The sequence below is a fragment of the Cryptotermes secundus genome, unplaced genomic scaffold (assembly GCF_002891405.2).
Source record: "Cryptotermes secundus unplaced genomic scaffold, Csec_1.0 scaffold1025, whole genome shotgun sequence".
Taxonomy (NCBI): domain Eukaryota; kingdom Metazoa; phylum Arthropoda; class Insecta; order Blattodea; family Kalotermitidae; genus Cryptotermes; species Cryptotermes secundus.
In genome coordinates this window covers 634,560-661,679 of record NW_019730118.1, presented here as the reverse complement: position 1 = coordinate 661,679, position 27,120 = coordinate 634,560, and the positions used below count along the sequence as shown (strand labels likewise).

At 41.5% G+C, this 27,120-nt stretch overlaps 1 protein-coding gene across 1 annotated transcript in view; it reads right to left on the bottom strand.

The window, feature by feature from the left end:
- Nucleotides 1-950: 950 nt before the first annotated feature.
- Nucleotides 951-27,120, bottom strand: part of LOC111866280 (matrix metalloproteinase-2) — a gene marked incomplete at its 5' end in the record, with an annotated part of 337,202 nt that continues 311,032 nt past the window's right edge. Inside the window, 9 exon segments of the mRNA XM_023855079.2 lie at nt 951-1,727; nt 3,315-3,606; nt 4,171-4,274; nt 5,599-5,758; nt 10,907-11,048; nt 13,365-13,690; nt 14,833-14,991; nt 16,916-17,058; nt 18,016-18,162. Of these exon segments, the coding sequence (XP_023710847.1) occupies nt 3,332-3,606; nt 4,171-4,274; nt 5,599-5,758; nt 10,907-11,048; nt 13,365-13,690; nt 14,833-14,991; nt 16,916-17,058; nt 18,016-18,162 (1,456 nt within the window). The 3' untranslated portion in view covers nt 951-1,727; nt 3,315-3,331.

Below are 27,120 nucleotides of genomic sequence, written 5' to 3'. Positions count from 1 at the left end.
GGTAATTNTCCACGGACAGTTGTTGGCGTGGCTTATAAACTGTCTGAAATTTCTGGGGGGAAAAAAAAGTTTAATAAGGGCTGAATTTTTGAAAGCCTGCTTGTTGATTGTGGTTGCAGTTCATTATTACTGAAATGCAAACACAACCAAATTTGTTCAAATCTCTTATGGCTCATTAGTTTGCCAAAAATGGGAATTTCTAAAAACGAATCTGTTGACCAATACTCTTTCAGATTATCCCTCTTTGTATGCCCCATTAGAATGATTATTGCAAAAAAAAAATTCATTTCTGCTTAAGTGACATCCACCCACTTCAACACCTTATATAACTTCTGTCATACTCTTCACAGTGTTGGAGATGGTATCTGTTAGTTTCCTGACATAACATGTCAAAGAAACTATCTCCAAAAAACAGTTCTGCTACTTCAGACACTTGCGTTGGGTCTGATGGAATTTGTTTCACCCCGGGATTTCCAGTAAACTGTTCCAAAGCAGGCATTTTGCCTACATTTCCCCATGTGGCTGTCCCCGCAATGCTACTACCCGCATTTTCATCGGAGCTACTTTCACTTTTATTGTCTGCGGCCACAATTCTTTGTTGTCCCCTGTCATTGCCACTATCTGAGTTACTATCACTGCTTCTCTCACAAGGCACGCCAGATAGCTCATTGGAGAACAAGTCAGAAATTTCTTGTTCTCCGAGAGATCGCTTGGTCTTCAACCACTTTTGTCCTTGATCCATATTGCACTACTAACTTCCTGCCTGGTACATACAGACTGAAGGGACAAAGATCATTGCCTTTGGAGTGGGGAACCAAAACAGTGAGGTCAAGTTACTGACTACTAAGCAAACATTCCAGAGTTTTATTACCCAGTAGTCATCCAGCTGCGTGGCATCAGAGCAAGGTATAGGGTGTTACTACCTAATGTGTCCTAAAATCATGATATCATGCAACCTGTCTGCCACGTTTAAAAGCAAAAAGCATGATATCATGCAACTGGTCCTTTATGTGTTAAGATGGCAAGCCTGGTAGCATGGCTCCTATTTCCAGCTTATTTTTAGACAGTGCAATGATCTGTAACTGCAAAATGAATATAATTCTGTGTGAAAGCATCTCAAATTACAACACAGGAGTCAATGAAAAGATGTTACAGAATTCCATGGTAAAGACACAGTTTCTAAATCACATCCTTTCTATACTGTGGGGGCATTCCACAGTTGTTATAGTTATCAATAAAACCAGTAACTACAAACCCTGGTATACAAACATGAAATACCATCATAAATTACCAACACTTCTGGTACATTTTAGACTCCACTGCATATTATAAGTCAATGCCCCTGAACACAGAGGCTTGCATAATCGAACATTTTCTAAGACATCAAGAATTTTTTATAATTCTGTAATCAGTCATATCCTATTAACACAAGAATGTATGTAAAGTTGTCCCTTCACACACACACACACCATGCCATGAAGGCATACAGGATTGGACGCAAGGTCCATACAGTCTTAAGCTAGACAACAGTCACTAGAAGCAGGTGATCAGTAATCACACTCCAGCTCATTCCTTTGCCCTTGGGGTGACAGACCCCAGTGCTCACTGGAGAGGAAGGAAGGTGAAAGGCAGTCCAGGGCAAGATGATGAAGCAACATCTTCCTCCAAATGGGAATCCAACCTGGTCATCCAGCCTGTAGCCAGCCGCTTTACTCAGTGATCCCAATCTGCTTATAGAAGTAAAAGTCATAAAAGTTCAGAGTAAATATATATGCCTTTGGTATAAAAATACTGTGGCATATAGACTTGTTGCTGAGTAGAGACCTCAAAATGGACAATGAATTAAGATAACACTTGGATGTTGCTGTGAGGTTGCTAGCCTGGGACCCAGTTAGTTGCATGGGCGGCTGTGACAAGAGTGCGGGAAGCTGAAGAATCTCTGATGCATTTAAATCTGTCACCAACAAACAGTTATTGGAGACTGTAACAGACTAAGGACACCTGTCTTTGTGTATCAACAATCTGTAAAGCGTAGTTCCGAGTGGTGTACGCAAGTGGTCAATAAATCCAATTCACCAATCCAAACCTCATCTATAACCATACACCTAAAGACCTGACACTATATACAATTACCTGATTATCATTCCAAGAAACCAGATATTCAGTATGCATCCAAAACTTAATTTACCCATACTGTTCCATCACCTCAATTCTAGACATGGTACAACTCACACACAGTTCAGAACAAGACCAATCTTTGAACAAAACACTGGATCCACTTTTCCAGAGTTAGTCTTCATGCTGGTTTGGCAGAGAATATGATCACTCACATGCAGCGGAGCCACATCCACAGCACTAACGGTATAGCCGGCATTCTAACCAGTGTCCTGGAACTTGGTTTCTTAAAGTCAGTGTGAAGCTAATCATCTAGGATCAACTTTAGAATAACTGAGCATTACCTGATTGTTCTTTATAGACCTTCATGAATCAAGAGTTAACCCTCAACATTGGAAGATGTTAAAATCCTGAAATGTTAATAGCTCTCTCCAAGCAGTCCTCACTTTATCTCACAAAATGTCAAAATGACAGAAATATCTAAAGACGCTCCAAACATGCTTCAGCTCATCTCAGCAACCTTTCCATAAAATCCACACTCCCTATGCCTCATTATTTCAATATACTGCTATTCAAGAAATATAAGTATAGTAATGATATTGGTCTTATTAACTGCATTTGTGTTCCATTTTCTCTATGTAGTGCTGGACAGTCCTCAAAAGAGAAAGTCTGTGTAGTTGAGCTTGAAGCACAAACTAACACTCAACCCAAAGCGGCCTCCGTAGTCTAGAGGTAACGTTCCCACCTCATGACTTGTAGTACGCGGGTTCAAATACCGGGCGGAGGTCGTCGAATTTTTAAGGGCGGAAAAAATCAGGGAACAAGTCCTCCGGGAGGGACTTTAAGCCGTGGGTCATGCGTCATAGCTTTACGGCACATAAAAGAACCTCATATCTCCAAAGGAGGTCACTGAGCCAAATTACGGACGTTTCCTGCCCAACAGCAGTCTCTAATACCTCTGGTAGATGGGGGAAGCATTATAGATACCTCTCAGCTAGTAGAGCCGGTCTCACTGGCTAGGCGAGACTGATGGTAAGCACCAGTATCGGTAGCATATAGAGACTGGTAGAATATCATAGAGGGAAGCACAATAGATCAAACTGGTCGCGGTGCATGGGGCAACCCACCCTCTCTAACTAGTTAGTTAGTTAGTTAGTTAGTTAGTTAGTTAGTTATACTTAATTGACCCAGTTACTTACCTCACATTATGGATCTGTTAAAGATGATAGCTTAGTGTGAACATAGAGTGAAGTGTCAGCACAGTCAAGAAGGTAATGGAACACATGGATGCTGTACCAGACTGAGATGGCAGTGGCTTAATATCCAGTTCTTCTTTAGGTGGAAGAACATCTCTTGGTTCTGAGGGCCTTTCTAGTTCATGTGGACAACCCATCCAGAAAGGTGCTGATGGTGTTTGTCGTTCATTTTCAACACGCATCCGCAAATCGTTGAATTTCCAGAAACCCTTTCCTTTAAAGAAGTACGTCTTTCCTAAAAGAGCAAGCAAAAATTAATATCAACAGTTGTGTAAGTTAAAACTATGTAACCCATGAATATCCTACTTCATTCTATATTCACCATACACTGCTAAAATCAACTTAAATTTAAAAAATAACACAAAAATCAAATTTAATCAAATCCAGTTTTGAAAATAACCCAAGAAATGTAATGTGACTTTCAAAATCATGAAGATTTATACAGTTAACAGTTTACTAACACTATGGTACTCAGCAGTTGGTCAAGACTGGAACTCAAAGATTCATAACCATATTCACAAAATCCTGCCACTGTACCATATCCTAGCCAGCTGAATCTAATCCAGTTCACATAATATTCCTCCAAGACATACTGTTATCATCCACCTAACCTCAGCCTACCAAGTTATCTTTTTCCTAGAGGTTATCTGACAAAACCTGATGTGCGCTTCATATCAGCACCATCTCACAGTTGATTTAAACACTAACTCAATATGTTGCAAAAAAGAAAATACAAATTATGAAGCTCCTTAAGATGTCATACTTTGGCATTACTGAAGCATTTTTATTTAATATTCACCATTTTTCCACTGGAATACAGTGTCAATGTTATAGCCCACACCACTCCACATGGACATGTCTCTTGGATAATCCAATTCCACCTTCCCAACATCTTCATCAAACCTGGTAAAACATTAACAATACCAGTTAGTATGGACATGTCTCTTGGATAATCCAATTCCACCTTCCCAACATCTTCATCAAACCTGGTAAAACATTAACAATACCAGTTAGTAAAACCAGTTGATACTATAAGGCAGTTACATATTTTCTTGCAGAAACTCTACATAACCAAGCACCCCAATCACTCCATGTGCACTGACCACAATCTGTACATATAACTCACATAAACTCATCTATTCACGCACCATTCATACACTACTACAGTAGGCTTTTTACATATGTATTACAGTCTCAAATGCATCATTTATTCTTGTCTCAGCATCTCAGCCATACATGCTCAAGACATATTACATATATATATTGTAACGTGTTGGGTTACTGAAGATGCCGTATGGATTGTTAACTGGTTTATTCAACAACCTGTAAGTAATGGCTACAATTAATTATCACACAGTTGCGGGGTTTTATATATATATATATATATATATATGAGAGACAAGAATAAATGTTACATTTGAGAATATAACATATGTATAAAATATGACAATTTTTATGCAACAGGATGCTCAAGTATAATACTATACTACAGTTTCATGTACAAATATTGTACCCTGCAGCTATGGCAAAAATTCAGTTCTTAAGGAGAACACAGAAAACTCATCAAACAACAGTGAAGGATTTCCATGGAAACTGAGAAACAAATTTAATGCAAAACCAACAGCAACCTACCGAAGTTAAAAACACATACAACATCTCAAGACAATTACTTAGAAGCCCATCCTACCTCTGGCTCCTATACAACTGCAGGACTACTAACATATAAAGAGTTCCAACAGTAGAAAAAATAAAAAGTGCATAATAAAATTATAAACACTAATTTTTAATAACATAAATATCACTTTATACACATCAAAATATAATAATCTTAATCCCATGTGTACCAAGATGATTGTAACACTTGCCAATCTAACAACTACCCAGTTACTGTTGGTAGCCACCTACTGCACTTACTTGCCAATGAAATGTGAACCAGTGACTTTGGCCTTCATAACTGGGTAACTGTGAGTAAAGGTTTTTAGACCAACCGTGATTAAACCGTTATTAACGATACATCTATAGGCAAAAAATCAGTCCATGAACCACAGAATGCAGATGATAGTTTTAAAAACACTGGAACCAGAAATACCAACACATAGCAACTTGTCATGCATATGTGAATGGGAGTTCTCAGTACACCATTTACAACAGTTAACCCACAACTTACTAGCCTCCATGGAACCCTTGCGTGATTAATACAAATATGTAATTAATGTGTGTTTCTTACTTCCAATACATGGTTCCACTGAAGAAGTATGTTTTCCCATTATGTCCCCACACCATGGCTCCATCAATTTTCTCCAGTGACTCTGGCAGACCAAGGTTTGTAAGTGGCTTTGGAAATCCCCTTTCAAGTTCATTACCATTATAGAGGTAGTATTGCTTCCCTGAAACCAAACAAAGGATCAGAAAATTCCATGTAAGCACAATAGTCAGTCTACACCTTGTAAGCCATGGGTAAAATAAGCAAATGCATTCTCTGTTATTCTATTTATCTTTTTTGCCATAATGCATATTTCTAGGAGGATACAAAGGAATTGTTGTAATCCAAAACACAGAAAAAGTCAGAAATTATTATTCCTTCACTAAATATCCACAATAAAAAAATGAAAGTTAATAATGAAAATATTTATAATAATAACTTCTATGAATTCCTAATCATCATTATTGCTGACGGAACAAAATGGCAGTGGTGTCCTGTGAATGAGGGAATTTAAAAGTACTTTCTTTTTCCACTGAGCTATTTAGCAACTCAAGCTACTATGTATAGGTAGGCAGATACAATTACTGTAAGCCCTTGATTCTAAGAACACCCATATAAGAGTGCTTGCTAAAAACAAATGTTTTTGTAATAGAATCTGATCAGCAATAACCAAATTATCTCTGAAACTCACAAACCTTCTTACCACTTAGTAATGGATTGGGATGATATAGTAGCCTTCTGTTACCCTATGGAGTTCTATTGCAAAAGCTATGGCACACATTTCTCAAAACCACTAATGAGAAAATGACACAACATATGAATACAAAGTAACAAGACAGAAATACAAAAGAATACTGCAGCATATCTAAAGGTTGTTGTTTCAAACCTCAGGCATATGTACATACATACATACATTATATTCCGTAGATCCAAAGTAAGTCAGAATGACTGTAGGATGTGGTACAAGTCATACATATACAAAAGCCATAAATACAGTACAACCGACACACAACAAAAATATCCACATATATAAGTCAGTACTGTCAACTTATGCTATGTACATAACCTTTTAAAAGGACGAGTCATTTTTAGACAGTAGGAATATATCAATGAGTTTAGAATGAGTGTTTATTTAAATATCGTTTCAGTGCTAATTTAAATTGCACCTTTTCATTCATTAGACTTTTGAGACAGATGGTAGATTGTTGAAAATTTTAATGCCAGAATAATATACGCTCTTCTGAAAACATGTCAAGTTAGCAACCCGTCTACGGAGATGGTGCTTGTTTCTCGTGTTAAAGCTGTGTACATCCGAATTGGTCTGAAAATGTTCTTGGTTATTTATAATGAAGCTTAATAATGAAAATATATATTCACATGGAAGAGGTAACATCTGTAATCTCTTAAATACCTCTCTACAAGAATTTTGAGGTTTTACGCCCAACATGATTTTAACAATTTTCTTTTGTAATGTAAATGGCTTTTTCTGCCAGATGAGTTACCCCCAAATTTTATTCCATACTTCATTATAGAGTGAAAGTAGGAAAAATAAACTGCTTTCAGTGTATCAATCTTGCTGACATATAACAAAGCTCTTACTGCATAACATACCCCACCTAACTTTGGAACCAACTGATCGATATGCTATTTCCAGTTTAAGTGGTTATCAATTGGTAAGCGAAGGAATTGTGGGGCTCTCTCTTGTCAACGTGTGTGTAGTCTTGTCACTACTCCTATGACAACCCACTTCTTCGGAACAGTTTGTTGGCCCTGAAAAGGACCGTGGTTGCTGAGATGATTGATCGGTGAGGTAGCGCGGCGCGCGCCGGTAAGGAGAAAGGCTAGTTGCGGTGAGTGGAGTGGCCGCAGTGCGACCGTGGCAGCTGGTTGCTTGGTTGCCGTGCGGCAAGTGATGGAGGTTGCTCGATCGCAGTGCGGCGGTTGCTGGTGAAGGCTAGTCGTCGAGCGCGGTCGTAGTAGCCATGAGGCAGTGGCTACGCCAGAGGCCCAGTGGGTCGGACCGTAACACGACCACCGGCGAGTCCAGGCGCGGTGCCCCAGTGAGTCGGGTGTGAGAGCGCTGGAGGGCCGAGGCAGTCGTGCCTGGCGCAGCCTGCCGATGTCTCCGAAGACCGAGCGCTGGCGACGAAGCCTGCTGGCTGAAGTTGCTTGCTGTCTGATGAACTGAATTAAACTGCATAACTCGACTCTGGGGTCGCTCCTTTTTATACGCTGGTCGGTGGGGCGGAGCCAAACTCGAAAGTGAGGAGCAAGAATTGATTGGCTAGCGCGCGTAATGGTGTAGACGCGGGCTATCGCCGAGCGTAGTATAAATGCGATCGTTTGAAGCAATCTGATTGGTTAGCGCGCGTGATGGTGAAAAGTGATGTGAAGCGCGAGCGTTGCAGAAATGCGTGATAATGTGAGATGTTCCCACATCATTTTGTGTGTAATGGATCTAGTCAGAACCTATCTTTTATTTAATGATACTTGCTCAAAAATCTAATAATACAAATTATATTATGACCTGCTGCAGAACTGAGCTTCATTTAATCTTTAGAACTCCCCAGCCATAAATTACTCCATACTAAATTAATGGTTACTTCAGTCTCTCAACAGAACATGGAAGCCAGGCATTAGAACCCACTATGTGGGCCCTATTTTAACGCACATGAATCCAAACATCTTCATAGCCAGTTTCTGTAATTTGAGATATTAACCTCAAATCCCATGAATTTTATGTGACCCCTTTTTAAGTGTATGAGGTTTATTCGCAAAATTCCTCAAATTCATCAATAATAACTTTATTTAAAGACTTACAGCGAATTCCCTGCTCATGTAACAAGCTGTACATTGGTCAAATGGTCATAACATATTGACCAGGATTTCAGAACCCATCAGAGACACCACAGTGGAGAACCGATGATGAGTAGTATATGAACATTTCAGGAGACAAAAAGCAAACAGAAACTTCAACAGAATGGATTTCACAGACAACTTCCAGGCCTACCATCCACAAATTATGGACAAAACACTATTATAACAATGAAGACAAATACAAAACACACCCACCCTCCCCCCACCCCCTACAACAGTGAAGAAAGATATAGACTATCTCTGTTTCAGGTCTATGCATGCTTTATCACAATTTTTATTGTGTATTTCTTCTGTTATCTCTCTTTGATATTATTCATATATATTTATATTACTGACATATTTATATAGCTGTAGTTATACTGCCATGGATTGTCCAGTGATGGAGATTAACTTTTTCTCAGGGACTCAACAGAGTACGTGTCTCCCTCTCACCTGTGGATGGAAACAGATCCACTTTCCTAAATGTTGTGTTCTCTAACTTTTTACAATACTGGATGAGAGACAAAGTCCCAGAACCTAGTGATTCTGGGTGTTACACAGCATTACAAACCTAGATGTGCGAGGGTCGTACTGAAAGTCATGAGCAACATTTTTTTTTGTAAAGTAACATGCTTTATTACTGACAAACCAAATACACCACCACAATCTACAGACCTTCCTTTATTTTTCCACATAATCGCCACTTCTTTGTACACATTTCTCCCAGCGTTCTGGGAGTTTGTAAATTCCCCTTCTGTAAAATTCCATTCCAGCCATCCAAAGACACTGACGCACTGCTTTCTGAATTGCCTCCATCGTCTCAAAACGTTGTCCACGCAGCTGATCCTTCACAAATCCAAAAAGATGGTAGTCGGAGGGTGCCAGATCAGGGCTATAGGAGGGGTGTGAAAGAACTTCCCACCCCATCTTTGCAATTGCTTCAAATGTAAGGCGAGTGGCATGGGGGCGAGCCTTGTCACGCAGGATGATGATGTTTCATCCCTGACATTTATCGCACAATGCACGACGGAGCTTGTGCAGCGTCTGGCCATAAAAAGCGGCATTGATGGTTTGCCCAGGTTCCGGGAATTTGGCCAGAATAAACCCCTCTGCATCCCAGAAGACTGTGCCGATCACCTTCGCAGCTGATGGCACTGTTTTTGCCTTCTTTTTTGATGGAGAAAGCAAATGGTGCCATTCCATACTCTGCCATTTCGTTTCAGGCTCGAAATGGTGAAACCAGCTTTCGTCACCTGTCACAATACAGAGCAAAAATCATCGCCTTCATGTCGCGATATCTGCAGCAGTTCTGAGATGATGGCTTTTCGCTGATCCTTGTGGTCTTCGGTCAATAACCGCGAGACCCAACGAGCACAAACTTTCCTATAGCCTAAGCTTTCAATCATCTCCTGTACTTCACTGTGCCCTATTCCAAGTTTTCGGGCTGTTGTGTCCACAGTCACATGCCTGTCATCTTGAATGATCTCATCCACTCTTTCCTTGTTGCGTTCAGTTGAGGCCCTTCGAGTACGACTGCTCCGAGGCTCATCTTCGATGCTGGTGTTCCCATCTTTAAAATGTTTCACCCATCTTCGAACACTGCTCGTACCCATGCACACTTCCATAAGCATGCTGAAGTCTCTGGTGAATTTCTGCAGCAGGGATTTCCTCTTTCACAAGAAATTCGATGACAGCACGCTGGCGAAACAACAGATGGCTGTCGGCCATTTTGTTAGGTTTGATACTGGTCACGTGATGCAAGCTATTGACGTCACAAGACACTCAAGGTTAACACAACAGCTGGTTCCACCTACCACCATACTCTCTTTCGTCTGCTGTTCCCAGGTTGCATGCAAAAGAAAAAGTTGCTCACGACTTTTGGTACGACCTACGTAGACTAAGAAAGCCTGGCTTCATCACCCCCCCCCCCAACTCATTACTGTACCCAACAACCTTCATACAGCAATCACGTAACTCTTTTCATGTCCATATGTGGAGAAAATGGAAGGGACAAAAAAGAACTCTCTCTCCTGTCCATGAGGCAAGAAAGAAAAATAATCTTCCATCATCTCATGTCTAAACATTATATTTCTGAAATGTTTCCTTCCTCCTTGTCTCAGGACTACCTGGTTGCCAGAACATTGCTCATCACCTCATTTCTTTAATCACATGATTGCTGAAACATTTTTCATTGCCACTTTTCACTAACCACATGGATACTCCATAGAGGTTAGCATCCAGCTACTCTGTTCATCCCATCATAGCTTTGCTTCTGACACACTGCCCAATGCAAGAGGTATGGAAGAGAAAGCCATTGCAATGTTTGCAAAATGCTGGAAACCCCTCAATGCTCCAAGAGGTCTAGTCCTGAAATCCAATGAATCCACACACTAATCTTCAGCCTTGACCAAGGAATAGACCAAAGGCTAAAGTCAAGAAAATATAAACATTCTCCATAAATCATACACAAACACACCTATAAAAAACACTATCTTCTTGTCTCCTCTCTCATACACTGCATCTATGTGTGTGTAATTCTTGGGTAAGTCATTCCACATCCTATGTGTTTCTGCTGGATATCCTGCATATAAGCCATTGTCCCCAATCCTCCAGATATACTGAAAATATAAAAATAAAGCACAGAAATTAAATTTATTTGAAATATAGATGATCAACAGTATTGATGGTCAATAAATAGACCACAGAACAAAACAAGTTGTACATAAACATATATATAATATGTGCAATAATATATCTCAGTCCTTATCACACTTTCCTCCTAGAAACAATAAGCTTCAGGGAGCAATGTGTGTATCAACTGTCAAGTTTCCTCTTCCCCTTACTGACGAACAGATTTTCTTAAAACTTTACATGAATTCTAAAACATGTTATAACATTCAATGCTACTTCACCTTCTGGCCTTTTTATTACGTATCATGATTATAATCATGGCAGATGTAGAAATGTCTGCGGAAGGAGTGAGACATGTCATTTAATATACATCCATTAAATTTTATTTCAAAAGTATGATACTTCAATTCAATTACTAAGAATATAAAAAAAAAACAGCTGCAAGAAATCTATACGATATTTAGCTCACTGTTTGAGAGCAATAATTGATCAACAGACTCGGCCAGAACTGAAAATTCTTATATGTGCATAAAACAAACCATACCTAAAAGATTTTATACAGAGATTTTAACCGTGCTGACCAGTTCACGGCTCTGCGCTTCACAGTGATCAGTGCACCACTGGCTGCAAGGCGCATATGAATTTTGCCCAATGGATCAACATGCCTGAGGGCCAATAACATTTGGAATGAAGAGAAGTAATTAACTTGTGGACCACTTGAAGGCATTCTGTTTCACAGCAAGCAGTGCGATTCATGCGTGGGAGTTTATTTATGATGTGTCAGCAGTAGGCTCCATTAGCCATTTGTTCTCAGTTACAGTTAGTAAGCAATGTGGTACATCATGGTGTAATATACTTTAGAGTATCCTGTATTTCTGTATGACACCTATGTGAAATATGCATCTGCCAGAATGTTATCATCCGTCAGGCATGCTGATTCATCAGCAAAATTTGTATGCACCTCATGGCAAGTGGTGCTCCAGTCCCTGTGAAGCACAGATATGAGAACGGTCAACAAAGTAAAAATCACCCTGTGTAAAGAATTTGTTTGTAAATTAAAAAATACAAGAATTCCAGTTCTGAGATTATATGGGACCTCACAGCTGATATATCTAACCACGAGAAATAACGAAAAGAAATACATCACTAAATTGAATAATTGCAAACATAATTTGACTTGTCTTACTACAGACGAAAATATTAATGAACATAGACATCGTGTTCTTCCCTGAACTTTTGGTATGGATACCAGTACACACATGCCAAAAACAATACACAAAAACTACACAAATCAGTTCAAGCCACACCAAAACAAGTGAACATTAACCAGAAAAAACTGAGAATTTCATGAATTCTGTGTCAATAAATTTCTAATGTATTACATGTACTACTGACATAACAGCAACATTTAAATTGCCGCAACAAAACAGCACTGTCAACAGTGCAAGATAGTAAAAAAATATGGGTATTCCAATTACAAGAAGACTGTTAAGATACACAGTATGCACTTAACAGATGTATTTGACAGAAGGAGTAATAAATGAAAAAATGAAGTCACATCAACACATAATAAATGAATAAATATTCAGTTTTAAAATTTCACTATTCAGTGTTGTTACATACAACATGAAAACTGCTGTGTTGGCATGTTTGACAGACACCCTGTAACAGTGCAGTTCACTAAAAGTTAAAATAAAATCTAATGCAGTCTAAGTCAATCAAGGACTTCCTATTGTTTTGCCCAACTATCTCAAAACCGCAACATTTACAGAGGAAATGTAAAAAAATGTGTTTCATTTTTCTCTACAACTTCTGGTTGAAACATCTTCCTCTTTGATAAATATTAAACAACTTATGCTCAAGGTACCAGCTGAAACATATGCAGGTCTGCATGTGAAGTATCAAATTCCATGAAAGTCTGTCCAGTGGTTCTCACACACAAGATGGGACTGAGAAAACACTTGCTTTGCAGGGTTCAAAATGCACTTGTAAGGCACTTTTCCTATGTGTACATTGATATTTTGTGTAGTTTACTGTCATTTGATTTTTACTTCTTGCAAATACAGATGGTTACAAAGCTCATATAGCCATCAGAAATTACTCTTTTTTTTTGTATTACTGCATCTGTTTGCCTGCTCCATTCCAGCAGCATCATCTTATTACACTGATACGAGCCAGAATTAACTTAATCCAACAATTCACTTTATAAGCATAAAAATACATTTTCAACTCCTTTAAGGTCTCTTACACTGTTATACAACAGGAAAGGTTATATATCACCACCAAAACTTGAACCTGCTCACCCTTCCTTTGAAGATAAACACCTCCCTCCTGATAACAGAGATGGCATCATAACTTGTATCACATGAATCAGGTTTGCCTGACTTCCTGTGTGGTTTCTTTGTTGGCTTCTCCGGATAGTCAGGAGGAATTGGGTCAAGTCTTCTAGGTGGTTGCCTAGGGGTCTGAGTTGGTTGTCTAGGAGGCTGCACTGGTTGCCTAGGTGATTCAGGTGGTGGTCTAGGTTGATCTGGTGGTCTGGGATAATAAGGTGGATGAGTGGGGTAGTGTGGCAGTTGTGGATTGTATTCTGGAATAGTTTCCCATGTTCTTCTATCATCCTTTGGACCTACAATTAAAACAATTAACTTATATTAATGCAAGGTAAGAAAAGAAAACCCCCTCTTATGAACCTCTTTAACAAATCTTGGCCATGACATAAATCATGAGCTCCTCTAAAATACAGCACAGTGTTTCACAACAAAATGATACCTCAAACATTTGGTTCCTTGAATTCTGGCACATAGAAGTAACAGTGAATATACTGTGGCATGTAGATCCATTGTTAGGCAACCACTGCGAAATAAGCAACTGTACAATGGCCGTTACTAGGCAACGGCCCTTGGCAACAGAGGAATGGTGTTTTCTGTGAGGTCTATCTCAAGATGTTATAAGCAGGAAAAGTTAGTGAGGAGTGAATGACCTAGGTATATAACCGCTGGGGTGCAGTTGTTGTGAGTTGCTGCTGCGAGAAGCTTGTAGCTAAGGCTGGGAACAGTTCAGGAACCCAGAGGAACATCTGCCACTGGAAGTCGCTACCAAGCAACGGCTAGTGAAGATGTGTTCTGTGGTTGTATGTGAAGTGTGTAGAATAGTGACAGCATAATCCTTACTTGTAGTTACGAGTTGTAAGAGTTCAATAAATGCAATTACCAATCCAAATCACAACTATATTGACTTGGTCACGTGATAATACAGTATTGCCATGAAGTCTTAGTGAGGTAAAAGGTAAAAATTCTGAACACCCTTAATTTCATGTCATCTGCTGTTCTGCACAGTAGACATGGAGTACTTCCATACAGCTCCTGTAAAGTACACTTTCTCAGTTAAGATCACATAGAAGTTAACGGCATAAGGAGGCATCTAAAGGCATATCTGGAGATTGTGTGTGAAGGATAGGCAAGTTTGGTTTCATCATGAAACACTGTGCCCTTAAGAACACTTGTTGGAGCACTTCAATGTACTACTATTTTCCATGAAGAGCAAACATCCAGCCATCAAAACCTCACTAATCCGATATATACACTGCACCTGTGTAGTACTGAAACTGCCAACACAAAAAGGCGCTGACTCTCAAGCCTCATAGGAAAATGTGTTTCTGTTACACATGTGCATTGACAGAGATACTCTTGTAAATAACATTAAATTCTCATACGAAATAATATGTTCAAAGTGAATAATTAAGATTTCTCGCAGCAATGTGAGACTCACCATACAGTTGCTGAATACCGTGACGATCATCATCTGGCAGCTGGAAGTTGGGTTTCAGGCCTTGATACCAGGGAAACATTAGAGCTCCAGCCACAGATGAATGTGACAGACCCAAGGAGTGGCCAAATTCATGAGCTGCTACTGCAAATAAGCTGGTACCTGAAAGGGAACCATGTCCTAATTGCCAATCTCCCGAGATATTAAATGACTTTCCGCTTACTTTTTCGAGAATTACTAATAAGATAATACATATACATTTAGTCACATCCTTACTCCATACTAAAATAAAATGCTCTGTGAAAAATTACATTTTTTTCAAGATTATGCAGGGATATATGCGAAACTGACAACCAGACTGTGCAATAACAGTCGCAATTTGATGTAATTTTGTCTTCCAAATTGTTCGATATATACACAAGAGGTTTTCTGAAAGTAACCTCTAGTGAGCTGATAACAAAACAAACAAAAAGGGAAAAAATTATATACAAAAAATATATTTGCATACTTAAGCTATTTCACAATACAGTCACCGTCAGAACGTAGGCACTTGTCCTATTGGGGAATAAATTTTTGTATGCCTGTGAGCTCAGCCATGTTTTGACACCTACCACCAGCTCCTAAGTATCACTGAAGCACTGTGATGACAACCAGTTCTTCAGGTAGGTAAATAAGTGGTAGTAGCCTGGAGCAGAGATCATATCTCTAAGGAGTGTGGTCAAACAACTCCCAGACGAAATGCTCCAGCAGCACTTGAATGCTAAGCAGCTGTATATGGGCGCTCATTGTCAAGGAAAAGCATTACAGCAGATGTTAATATTCCACATTTGATCTGCATGGTCCTACACAGTTCCTTTGGTGGTTTGCTATACACTTCTGATATTATTGTGGCCCCTTGTCGCATGAATTCCACAACCAGCACTTCTATCCTGTCCCAGAAAACAGCTGCCATCAGCTTTCCAGCAGGCAGACATCTGTTTAAACTTTTCAGCTTGTTTGGTGAATGTGTGTGCATCCACTACTTTGGCTGTTCTTTTATGTCAACATTCACAAATGAAAACCAAATTTCATCACCTGTTACTTGTAAGATGTGATCAAGAAATTTATCACCATCTTTGTGGTATCGCTCTAAAAAATTCATATCCAGAGCCATTCTCCGCAGTTCGTGCGCATCTGTGAGCATTTTTTGAAACCCATCTTGCACAAAACTTGTGACAACTTTGCTGTGATAATTTCGTGGAACACATTCCATCACGTCTGTGGATATTCACAAGACCACTTCACTCTTCACCGTCAACATCTGTTTGCCCATATTTGAACATTCTACACCACTGTCCTGCAGTTTCTTCCCGCATTGCATTTTGACTGTAAACGGTGCATAAGTCACAATGGATTTCTGCGCCACTAACTTTTTAGCGTGAAAAGTGCAGATAACAGTGCAAACTTTGCAGCTGGCAGGATTATCCATCACAGGACACACAACTCACTCTGTAGAGACAAGAACAAGCACCATGTGACTAGTTATATGATGATTTACAAGACAGCGACGCATGTGACGCTACCTCAGATGCATAAGCTCTCCCCTGCTCCTTTATCAGTTGTCTAATATAAATGGAGGCTACTTTCCAAATAACCCTTGTATATGTTTCATGTAAAATCAATATTAAAACTAATAACCAGTACGTACTAGAGTTTCAGGTAAATGAGACTTCTGAACTTTACAACACGGATTAAAATTTAATGCAAGCAGAACTTCCAAGTTATTCAATAACAGTATGAATCCCCACACTGTTCAATAAGAACAATAGTTTCACGGTAAGTTGGAGAGTTACAAGAAAATTGGGCCTTTCAAATTGCTCGCTCAAATCACGAGAGTGTTCAAAGGACCTACCATCATCAAGGGTTGTAGAAATCTAAATTAACCAGAGGAATCACTTTTAGGGGCTTAGTGAGAGCAGCTGAATTTCAATGCACCTAAGAATCAGACACATACTGAACAACATCCACATGAAATCGTACATCCCTTAAACCTTAATTAACAAACATTTCTTCATAAATGTTCGAGCAAACAACAATAATACATTACCATGATGGTGGTCACCCTCCAAGAGAAGCCATGTTTCATCTTCATCAAAATGAGCATCGCCGCCTCGACCGCCACCAGGGAAGAAAGCATGTGCCAGAATCTGGCCTGGCCCATCAAAAGGATAGCCATCCCCATGGTAGCCCCTAGAACAAATGATAACAGATCAAAACAATTAATGCAACCAATCTACTCTGTAACTTTGTCCCCCTGCGGCGTAAAAAAATCCACGTCAGTTTCATAGAAACAGGAAAAAACTGCAAGAAAATCAACTGTAATATTCACAGTTCCACGTTACTGATACTGTCTCCCTCAAGTACATTTTCAAAAATGAGGGCTATACCTGCAATCTCTTCAAATCAGGCTTGTTAATTTCCAATGGTAGATATAATTCTAGACTTCAGCAGATTTTCCTTACTAACTGAAGTACACTACACTTATGGAATTGTCCTGGAGGGGGTGGGGTTTGTGTGTGCGTGTGCGCGCGTGCATGGTGTGCAGTTGAGTATCTGTGGATGTATGGGTAAGTGTGCATGAATGCATGGGGTTGAGGGATACATAGGAGTTGTGACGGTGCTTAGGGATTATTGAGATGTGGACGCCCTGCCTGTGCCTGTGGAGGTTCGGGTGGTGCGTGGTACCCGCGATGTGTGGCACAGGATGTCTGTGCGGGGTGCATGTGGGGTGACAGTGAGCGAAAGGTAGGTGAGTGAGTGAGTGAGTGAGGGAGGGAGTGAAACGTGACTGAGGGAGCGAAAGGTGAGTGAGTGAGTGAGGGAGCGAAAGGTGAGTGAGTGAGGGAGCGAAAGGTGAGTGAGGTGAGTGAGTGAGTGAGTGAGTGAGTGAGTGAGTGAGTGAGTGAGGCTCTTTTCCTTCAATTTCGTTTCTTTTATTCCTTACAAATGATACAACTAAATTCTATCAGTAGGCAGCAATGACATTCAAATTTGCAAGTATCTTACTATACACTGAGAAACTGGCTTTATCCTCTGCACTCCAAAATCGGCTTGTTTAATTCCATTTTAAACAAAATCAAAATTTTGTGAAATTTCCATGGCATAAGAGGCAGGAAAACTCCCAGAATAAATAAAAAAATTCCTTACTTTTCAAAGAAGACTAGAATGTCTGCCTGGTCGTCATTGACCTCGCGGAAGGTGAGTTTGGAATTCTGTGCCCAGACGTCCAGCGCCCGGTGAAGTTCAGCCCGTACCACTCCAGGGTCAAGTCCACGTGGATTTACCGTCCGAAGACTGAAATGAAAGAGAACGAAAACCTGATCACAAAAGATGCCATGCCATTCAAGGAGGATCCAAATACTGATAACAGCATCTCAACACAGGACACTTCCACTATGCTGTTATCACTGCCACCGAAGGTTTCAAGTCCTTTAAAGATAACAATAATCTCCACAGAACGATTTCACACTCATGGAGGAAACCATCAACAAAACTGGAAAGAAGATAGGAAAGAAAGGAATGCAGGTGACTGATCTGATTCTCTGTTCACCACAAAGCGATAATATACAAACAACATCTGGGCAATGAAACACGGGCCATCCAAAAATAGTGCGCCCTGTACTGCATACATACAGCAAGCACCCTACACGACACCGTCTGCCTCATAATCATTCCCTGAATGAAGGGATTNTGTTTGGGGTGGGGGGGGGGGGGGGGCAGACAGGCACGTTTAATGCCCCCTGTGCTGTAATTTCCCACATTCATATAAATTTCCTTCACCAAAGGATTCTAAAACATTTTGAATAGATGGGAAGCGTTACTTCCCTCAGCTACTGAATGTACATGGAGTTTGTGGGTGATATGTGGCGGGGGGAAGTACATACAGCCAAGCCATTAGTACCCCAGTCTAAAATCCCTTTCAGGTTGAAATTGCTATTGGAAGGTTTCAAAGGTATGGATCAAATGCCGGCAGAAATTATTCAAGCAGAAGGTAAAACGTTACGTTCTGATATCCCTAAACTTGTTATTTGTTTGCAATAAGGACCTGCCTCAGCAGGGGAACAGATCTGTTACTGTACTTATTTACAAGAAGAGATTAAATCTGCAATAATTATCGAAGCTACCAACTTCAAACAAAATCTTATCGAATTCTTTCTCTCACCGATAACTTCATACGTGGACGAAACTGTGGATTATCAGTGTGGACAATTCAGTTATGAGGGTAGAACTGTAAATATCCTCATGCAGTTTCGTAACTTGATGTAACATACGTCGATTTTCTTCACGGTGAGTTGCCAGCACCCTGCCCAACCTCAAGCTGGGGGACAACACCCTTTTAGCTGTCCACAGCTACTTACTCAACTAAGCTCTCCTCCCTATCGGAAAGCCAACTCTTCCGTTCATGCCATGGTGACAAAGAACCCACTTAATGAACAATACAATTAGCAGGTTCGCGCATCGGTAATATCCTAGACTTGTATTCGAAGGTGCTTGGATCATATATCTGCCGTGACACTCGCTATCCTGAGTGAGGTTATTTGTGATTATCCTCAGACCCTCCAGGCAAATACCGTGAGAGTGCCTGCATTAGGCCAGACCATTTCTTTCCAAATCCTTTTCAAATCAATATTCATCAGTCGCCTTCAAATTCGACGCTATATAGTCCAGAATCTTAAGACAGCAGATACTGACGGCGGTAACGGTAAAGTTGTCCCTGTGCTTAATTAAGCACTACGCCATGAAGGCGTATGGGGGAGTGGATGTGTGGATCCACATTTTCTTGACCTCGGCATTAGCTGGAGGTGAGTGGTCAGCTTCACTCCCCGGCCGCTTTACGCCCACGGAATGAGCCCCCCGTACACATTGTATAGGAGGTTGGGTGGACCCAAGAGCGGGACATGTAGAAGTGAAAATTCTTTACCCTACTGGGACTCGAATTCCGGCCTCTCGGTCGTCCAGCCCACAGCCGGTCGCTATACCGACTGCGCTATCCCGGTTTTCGATACTGATGGTGTCGCAAAATAAAACCAAAAAAATTTGAAAGCTGAAAATAATGGAAGCAAATTAAGATTGAATGAAAACTAAAGAGGTGAAGACATTCAGATTGCTAACCTGAAGAAAACAAACCACTAGTAAGACCTAGACGTTGATGGGAGGATATTAAAATGGATCTTAAAAGGAAACAGGATAGGGGCGTATGGGCTGGATTCATCGGGCTCTGGACGGGGACAAGTGGCGGACTCTTGCGAACACGGCGATGAACCTTGGGTTCCATACAATTCTGGTAATTTCTCGTGTAACTGCTGGCTCTCGACTCATCTCCCTGAGTTAATTACGGGATTCTCGGTCAGAAAAGTTTGGCGATCTCTGGTTACTACAGAGAAAAGCACAAAAAAATGGTACAAGTTTCAACTGCAACGTGCGAAACCATATGGGAAAGGGCTTTCTTTCTTTCTGACTTCCCTTTTCCGCCCCTTTCTTTTTCAAACCCTTATACTTTCTTGTCCTTCTTGTCTTGTCCTTTCATCCATTTCTATTTTCGACAGCATTTATTTCGTCTTATGTAATCTGTATCTTGCGAGCTACTTTCTTTCCTTTTTCATAATGAGACGAAGTTCTTCCTGTTCCTATACTCACATCTCCTTTCTATTCATCTTTCACGGATGTCAATGTCGCCACCTTTTCGTGTCTTTTGTTTCCCCCGAAATCTGTCTTTTCTGTTATTTTCATCGGGAGAATGTTTCTCCTCTCAGTCTATTTTCTCATGCTTTCTCCCTCTAACCTCTGCACACTCTCGGTTTATTCTTACATTCTTTCTCCGCACATACCTGCCATCTTGAACTGCTGCAGCCAACACACGTAATCCCTGTAAGCCCTCAACTACGTCTGCTCAAATATGTGGAGCTACTGAGTGAATACATGGAACAAACTTGGGGGGGGGGATATGATTCAATATGGCAAGCAATAAATTCTGATAACAAATTTACCTATAATCAGACGGTTAAAGATCGGATTCTCACTCTGTAGTTTGTTGCTTAACGACGCATTCTGTGGGGAACGGGGAAGTCGGGATACCGTAGTCGGTATAGCGACTGGCTACGGGGCTGGACGACCGAGAAATCGGAGTTCGAGTCCCGGTGTGGGCAAGAATTTTCTCTCCTCCACGTCGTCCAGAACGGCTCCGAGCTCACCCAGCCTCCTATCCATTGGGACCGGGGGCTTTTTCCCCGGGGGGTAAAGCGGCAGGAGTGTGAAGCTGACCACTCACCTCCATTTAGTGCCGAGGTTAAGAAAACGTGGATCTATACATCCACTCCTCCATACGCCTTCATGGCTTAGTGCATAATTAGTTAAGCACAGGGACAAGTTTATCTTTTACTTTATTCGGTGGCGAACGACTAGAGAGCGAACTGTCAAATGGCTTGATCATTATGGACGGGAAAGAAGCTGTCAGTTTCAGGTACTATTCCAACTGAAGATCCTGAAGAAATCCGAGAAAACCTTATAAGTCAGGATAGTCAATGCACCTCCAGAATGCAAGGTCAAAAACATTACCGCTTGAGCCAACTTGCTCCGTCTCGCTGTAGACGTGGGAGTGGTACAACAGCGCACTACATGCAGGACAAGGGAACAACGTGGCACTGGGACCGCTTTCCCTTACAATATATTCAACCATCAGCAACCCCGAGAAGGGACAGGACTGACCGGGGCTGACCATCTGCTCGACAATGACCCTTCGTCCTTTACACATGGAGCTACTACCACCATGGCCGACACGCATCTACATCCGTGAGAAGGCAAACCACAGGCATCCGTGGCGGGACAAGTGTAGCTTCAAGGTCTACTCGGTTCTTCACTCGTATATGATGTAAGGGGCATTCTGAGACATGTTCTTCCGAAACGTCGGTTCACTTTCAAAGGACTACATGCCGTTATATCAAAGAAGATAGTACTCTTCATAACCACTTCTGTGAGAACCAGAAATCCTGCAGAATGGACGGCCGAACTTCATGACAGAGGCAATGCTACTGTGTAAGCGCCCCAAGGCGTTTGGATACACTTATCAGGGCAATGAGTTCAGAGTTCAGACAGTACTGCCACTATAATCAAGGGTCATAACTGACGATGCATCAGTTAGATGTCCTAGTGGAGTATGTGGGAAGCGAATGGAATAATTGATAATCGCAGTATATAGAGAGGGACGCATCTATTTTCTGCTGGAATCGATCAAAGCACAAAATTTGTTGACAAACTTACGTTTACCCAGTTTAAGTCTATTTTTCCTCATTGTCCAGGTATTTAAGACATAAATACGTTTAATTTCAAACGAGTAATGTTTGAAATACCTGATTTTCCTTAATTTCGTTTTTTAATCCGGGGGCGAGGGGCAGATACCCGGTCTGCCCCGCTCCTCTAACTAACGGCGCGTATGTGACCAAAAAATAACTGCGAAATGCCCTTCCATAGTAAAGCTGACTCAGACTCCATATATATATATATATACACACACACACACACAATATATTTTTCCCTTGGCACTACAGCCCCAGTGGGCCTAGGCCTACCTCCATGAACTTCTCCGTTCACTTCGGTTTTTCTAGATCTTACATACGGTGGGACTCCTTGGGCGAGTGATCAGCTCGTCGCAAGGCCTCTACCTGTACACAAACACAGAAAAACGCACACAAACATCCATGCCCTGAGTGGCATTCGAACCCACGATCCCGGCTTCCGAGAGAGCGAAGACGGTGCATGCCTTAGACCGCTCGGCTACCGTGACCGGCATATATATATTTCATCCCAACAAAAACATTTCCTAACACTACACACACGCGCGAACATTTTCCAGGAAAAGGAATTTTCATCTCTGTGAGAGGAACTTGTTTATGGAGTTGTCGTTTCACATCTAAATTTCTCGATGTCACTGTAAAGTATAACCGGAAGCGGATGCGCTTACATGCTGCCTAATGTTACCCGTATTCTTTCCCCAAGGAAAGTTGAACAGTTTGGAAACGGGTGTACGGGTTCGCTAGAGTTCTTCAGTTCGTCCTCAGCAGGCAAAATACAAATACAAAAGGGATCTGTATACACCATGCTGTCTCCAGACTTACAAACAAACCTTCATATGGAGGGGAGTGTTCCACAGGCGTGTTTATCATGTGTTTCAGGTTCATAGAAAAAACTGGGTGTGGGGGTGTTAAAGATGCGTAGGGGCAGAAAATAATGCTGAAAGGACAACTTTTAATTCTGACACGCTAGTACGACTTGCGTCAGTACAGATTAGTAGTATGAGAATGACTAACTTTCTGATCACCTGAGACCACAACTACGCCTCAGACCTGTTCCTCTTCAGCGCTCCGAAACACGAGTATGACACAGCATAGCACAACCACAACCACAGAACACAATGACGACCTAAAACTCTGAATTTTAACTAATATATCTGTTGTAATGTTGTATAGAAATTTTAACGTAATAATGCTAATGTTACAGAAATTTGACTGACTTTAATATCTTTATTCTTAGCCTTCTTTCCACATTTTGAAAAAATAAAAGTAGGCTTGTGAAGTCACCACGTTTTCTGTGTACCTCTAGCTGTAAAATCCCCGCCCCCAGCTTTCGAATGCCTACACCAGTCCTTGTGAAACCTGGTATGTACGAGTATATCATGACACCTGATTCCATCTCAATGGTGTACTTCATAAATCCCTTCCATCCGTGTGCATCATTGCTAGGCAACGGATTAGTAAACACGTTCCCGCTGCAACAAATACACCCAACAATAAAATAATTGTAAAAGGGAAAAGGTAAAACTATCCCTGTAACAGGCCGTGAAGACCCATAGGGTTGTGAAACGTCGAAGATCCTACATTTTCTGGAAAATCGGTTCGTAGATGGTGAGGTTTTCAGCCTTACGCGCCGGCTGCTCTTAACCCCCCAGGAAGATTCGTGGTATTCATTTTTGTTAGAGGCTGATTACATCCCAGGGCCACAGTGCTGTTGGAAAGGTTAGGTCAATTGAAAAATTCAATGTCATCGGGATTCGAATCCGCGACCTTCCTGCTTGTATCATAGTGCCTCAACCAACCAATTACGCTTAACGAGTAATTTTCTATGCGGTAAGTGAGTCTGTCTGTACATCCCTTTGTCGCTGAAAGGTAACTTGGTACAGACGTTCCCGCAACAACGAAGAATTTCTGGAGGAGTCGTTTTCAGTGCGGTCGGTGTCTTACCGAAGGAAAGGAGGAGCTCATCTGTTCCCAAAACTTCTTGCTATGTACGTAAATTGTAAAGTTTGCTTCTAATACACACACACACACACCCTTGTGAGCCGGGATAGCGTAGTCGGTATAGCGACTAGCTACGGGCTGGACGACCGAGAAGTCGGAGTTCGAGTCCCGGTAGTATCAAGAATTTTCTCTTCTCCACGTCGTCCAGACCGACTCTGGGGTGCACCCAACCTCCTATCCAATGGGTACTGGGGGCTCTTTCCTCGAGGGTAAAGCGGCAGGGGTGTGAAGCTGACCACTCACCTCCAACTAGTGCCGAGATCAAGAAAATGTGGCTCTGTACATCCACTTCCCCATACGCCTTCATTGTGTAGTGCAGTGTGTAGTTAAGCAGAGGGACTTAACTTTTACGCACAGCCCCTTACACGGAAACATGTCGTGGTACTAACAACATGAGAAATAAACAAGATGTACTTTGATGGTAATACCCGTATATAGAAAAATGGTACCGACGAGACCAAACCCCACAGGCTGTAGGGCCGCTGCTAACTCCTCAACGAAAAGCATTTTAATAGGTACGAATGTGACATCATTCCCGTAGGTAAATATTTGCCGCCACGACATCATCTCCCTACGTATGAAATTGTCTTGTTGCTAACAACGAAACCCGACGGTAAGAGAAGCCAAGACCGAAAGATGTGACGGGCAGCGACCAAAGCTGCTGATAAGAGAAGCACGCTACAACCAAAGTTAATAATGCTAAGAAAAGAATGTACTGAAAAAAAAAAGCCAGTAAAATAAGATAAGCTAATGCTAACAAAGACTGACTGCTCTTAATGGTAGAGCTTCCCCACATTGCTTCATGTATTATAAAAACTGACGTCAGCTGCGAATCACAAGTTTACACTACCAGTACCACAGCATGAATCCGTAACGAAGGAAAACCACGCACCCAGTCGATCAATTTTCTTTTGCATATGGGCTAATTATGAAGCTCCTTATTATAATTTCTCCCAGCATCTATACTTCTTGGCCGGTCACGGTAGCCGAGCGGTCTAAATGTTCGGCCACACAGAGCGCTACGCTATGTTCGCTACGTACGCTTCGTACGCTGTGTACACTCTGCGATGTGGCTAACATAGGGAACGCAGCGCACGGAAGTCTGTGTGGCCAGTCACACTGGCAATAAAGGGAGATATTTTTCTGTTCGTATAACGAACATAGCGTACGTAGCGCTCTGTGTGGCCGAACCTTAAGGCATGCACTGTGTTCGCTCGCTCCGAAGCCGGGATCGTGGGTTCGAATCGCACACAAGACATGGATGTTTGTGTGTATATGCGCTTATTCTGTGTTTGTGCTGTCCTGTGTTTAGGTAGAGGCCTTGCGAAGAACTGATTACTCGTCGAAGGAGTCCTGTCGTCTGTAAAATGATCATGAAACTGAAAATCAGAGGCCAGGGCCCAAGGGAGCTGTAGTCAGTGAATAAAAAAAAACACTTCTTGGGTCGAAATATTAAGTACTTCGTTCTCAAACATCGACACAAGATCAACACCGGTATGTAACATTACAAGCACGGATCTCCTCATCACGATTCTAGACAGAAATCTTAAATTCAGCGTCGCTTTCATACCCCAAGGGCGGTGCACTACTGCGAGGGTCAGGATACTGGAAGCTATTGAGGACGGGTGATGAAGAAAAGTCGATGCAGTGGAAGGGGTAGAAGCTGAGGAGAAAGAAGAAACGAAAGAGAACGGAGACGAAGCGATTAGGAAGAAGACGAATCAGAAGAACAGATGACAAGTGGAGGAACAAAAAAAATACAGGAAGCAGGTGACAGGGCACGAAATAAGAAAAGTGATGTAAAAGTGAAGGAGTAAGGGCATTAAGAATAAATAGAAGACGCGGTAGATAAAGTGAGGGGAAGGAGACATAGGAGAAAAGTTTTTGTTTTATCCACTTCACATCTGCATTGTTCTGAAAACCATTATCCACAAAACTGACTCGGCTCCGAAAGGGGCAATAATTAAACTTCCCTCAACTGGCTTACATCACGCAGTATGTCCAAGAGAGGGAAATGGTGTGGGGGGTTGTGATAGTTGTCTCTAGCCCGACATGTGCCAGGAGGAACTGAGAGAAACATGAAAACCCTGTCAGGATAAGCGGTGCCCCGGCCGACATTCGAACCGGGCACCTTCCGAATGCAAGTCAGAAGTGACACCACATCAGCCAACTTGAACTCCACATGTAGGTAATGGTCAGTCGAACCAACAAACTAAAAAAGCTATTCACATCACTAGTGTCAACTACACATCACTGCAAAATGAACATCCCAGTCTCACTGGTCTTGCTCCCCACGTTAAGTAACATTCAGAACACATCTCTAAAATGTGGGAACATCAGGGTTCAGACAGTGTAAATATTCTTGGGCTAAAAGTGAAAAAATGCATTCATAGCTCTCCGTGACTCATTCTGATATCAGCACATGCCTCAATGTCCACCAGCTTCCACGTGACTTACGGAGCCCGGGCAGATAACATTACTTAACAAAATGTCTACATTAAGGCAGGTACAAAGGGCCCTTTGCCGGGAGGGAATGCACTGGAACGTTACACCATTCCCTTCCGTCTAGGGGTGAGGGTAAGAATGAGTGAAATGTTACTTCCAAGCCTGTTGGAAGTCTTCAGAGCATGGTGCTGAATCACACAAACAACTTCACCCACACACAACAGACGACCCTAGGATAGTTTCGAAAGTCCCAAGGGACAAGAGAAAAATCTCTAATCTGTCCAGAATCGAACACACGTCTAGTTGATGGTGGGAAGCCCACGCTGGACATCTGAACTCTGCCATGCTACTTAGCTCACATAATGAGAATCCTGGACAAGCTAGAACACCCTCAGCTACTCAACAAAGTCCCGCCTTGTATATAGGCTGAAGGTTAATTCTCCTGAACACAAAATGAATCCAACACACCTCCCATGTTATGTAAGATCCATATTAGTATTATCATTCCCTCTACGCT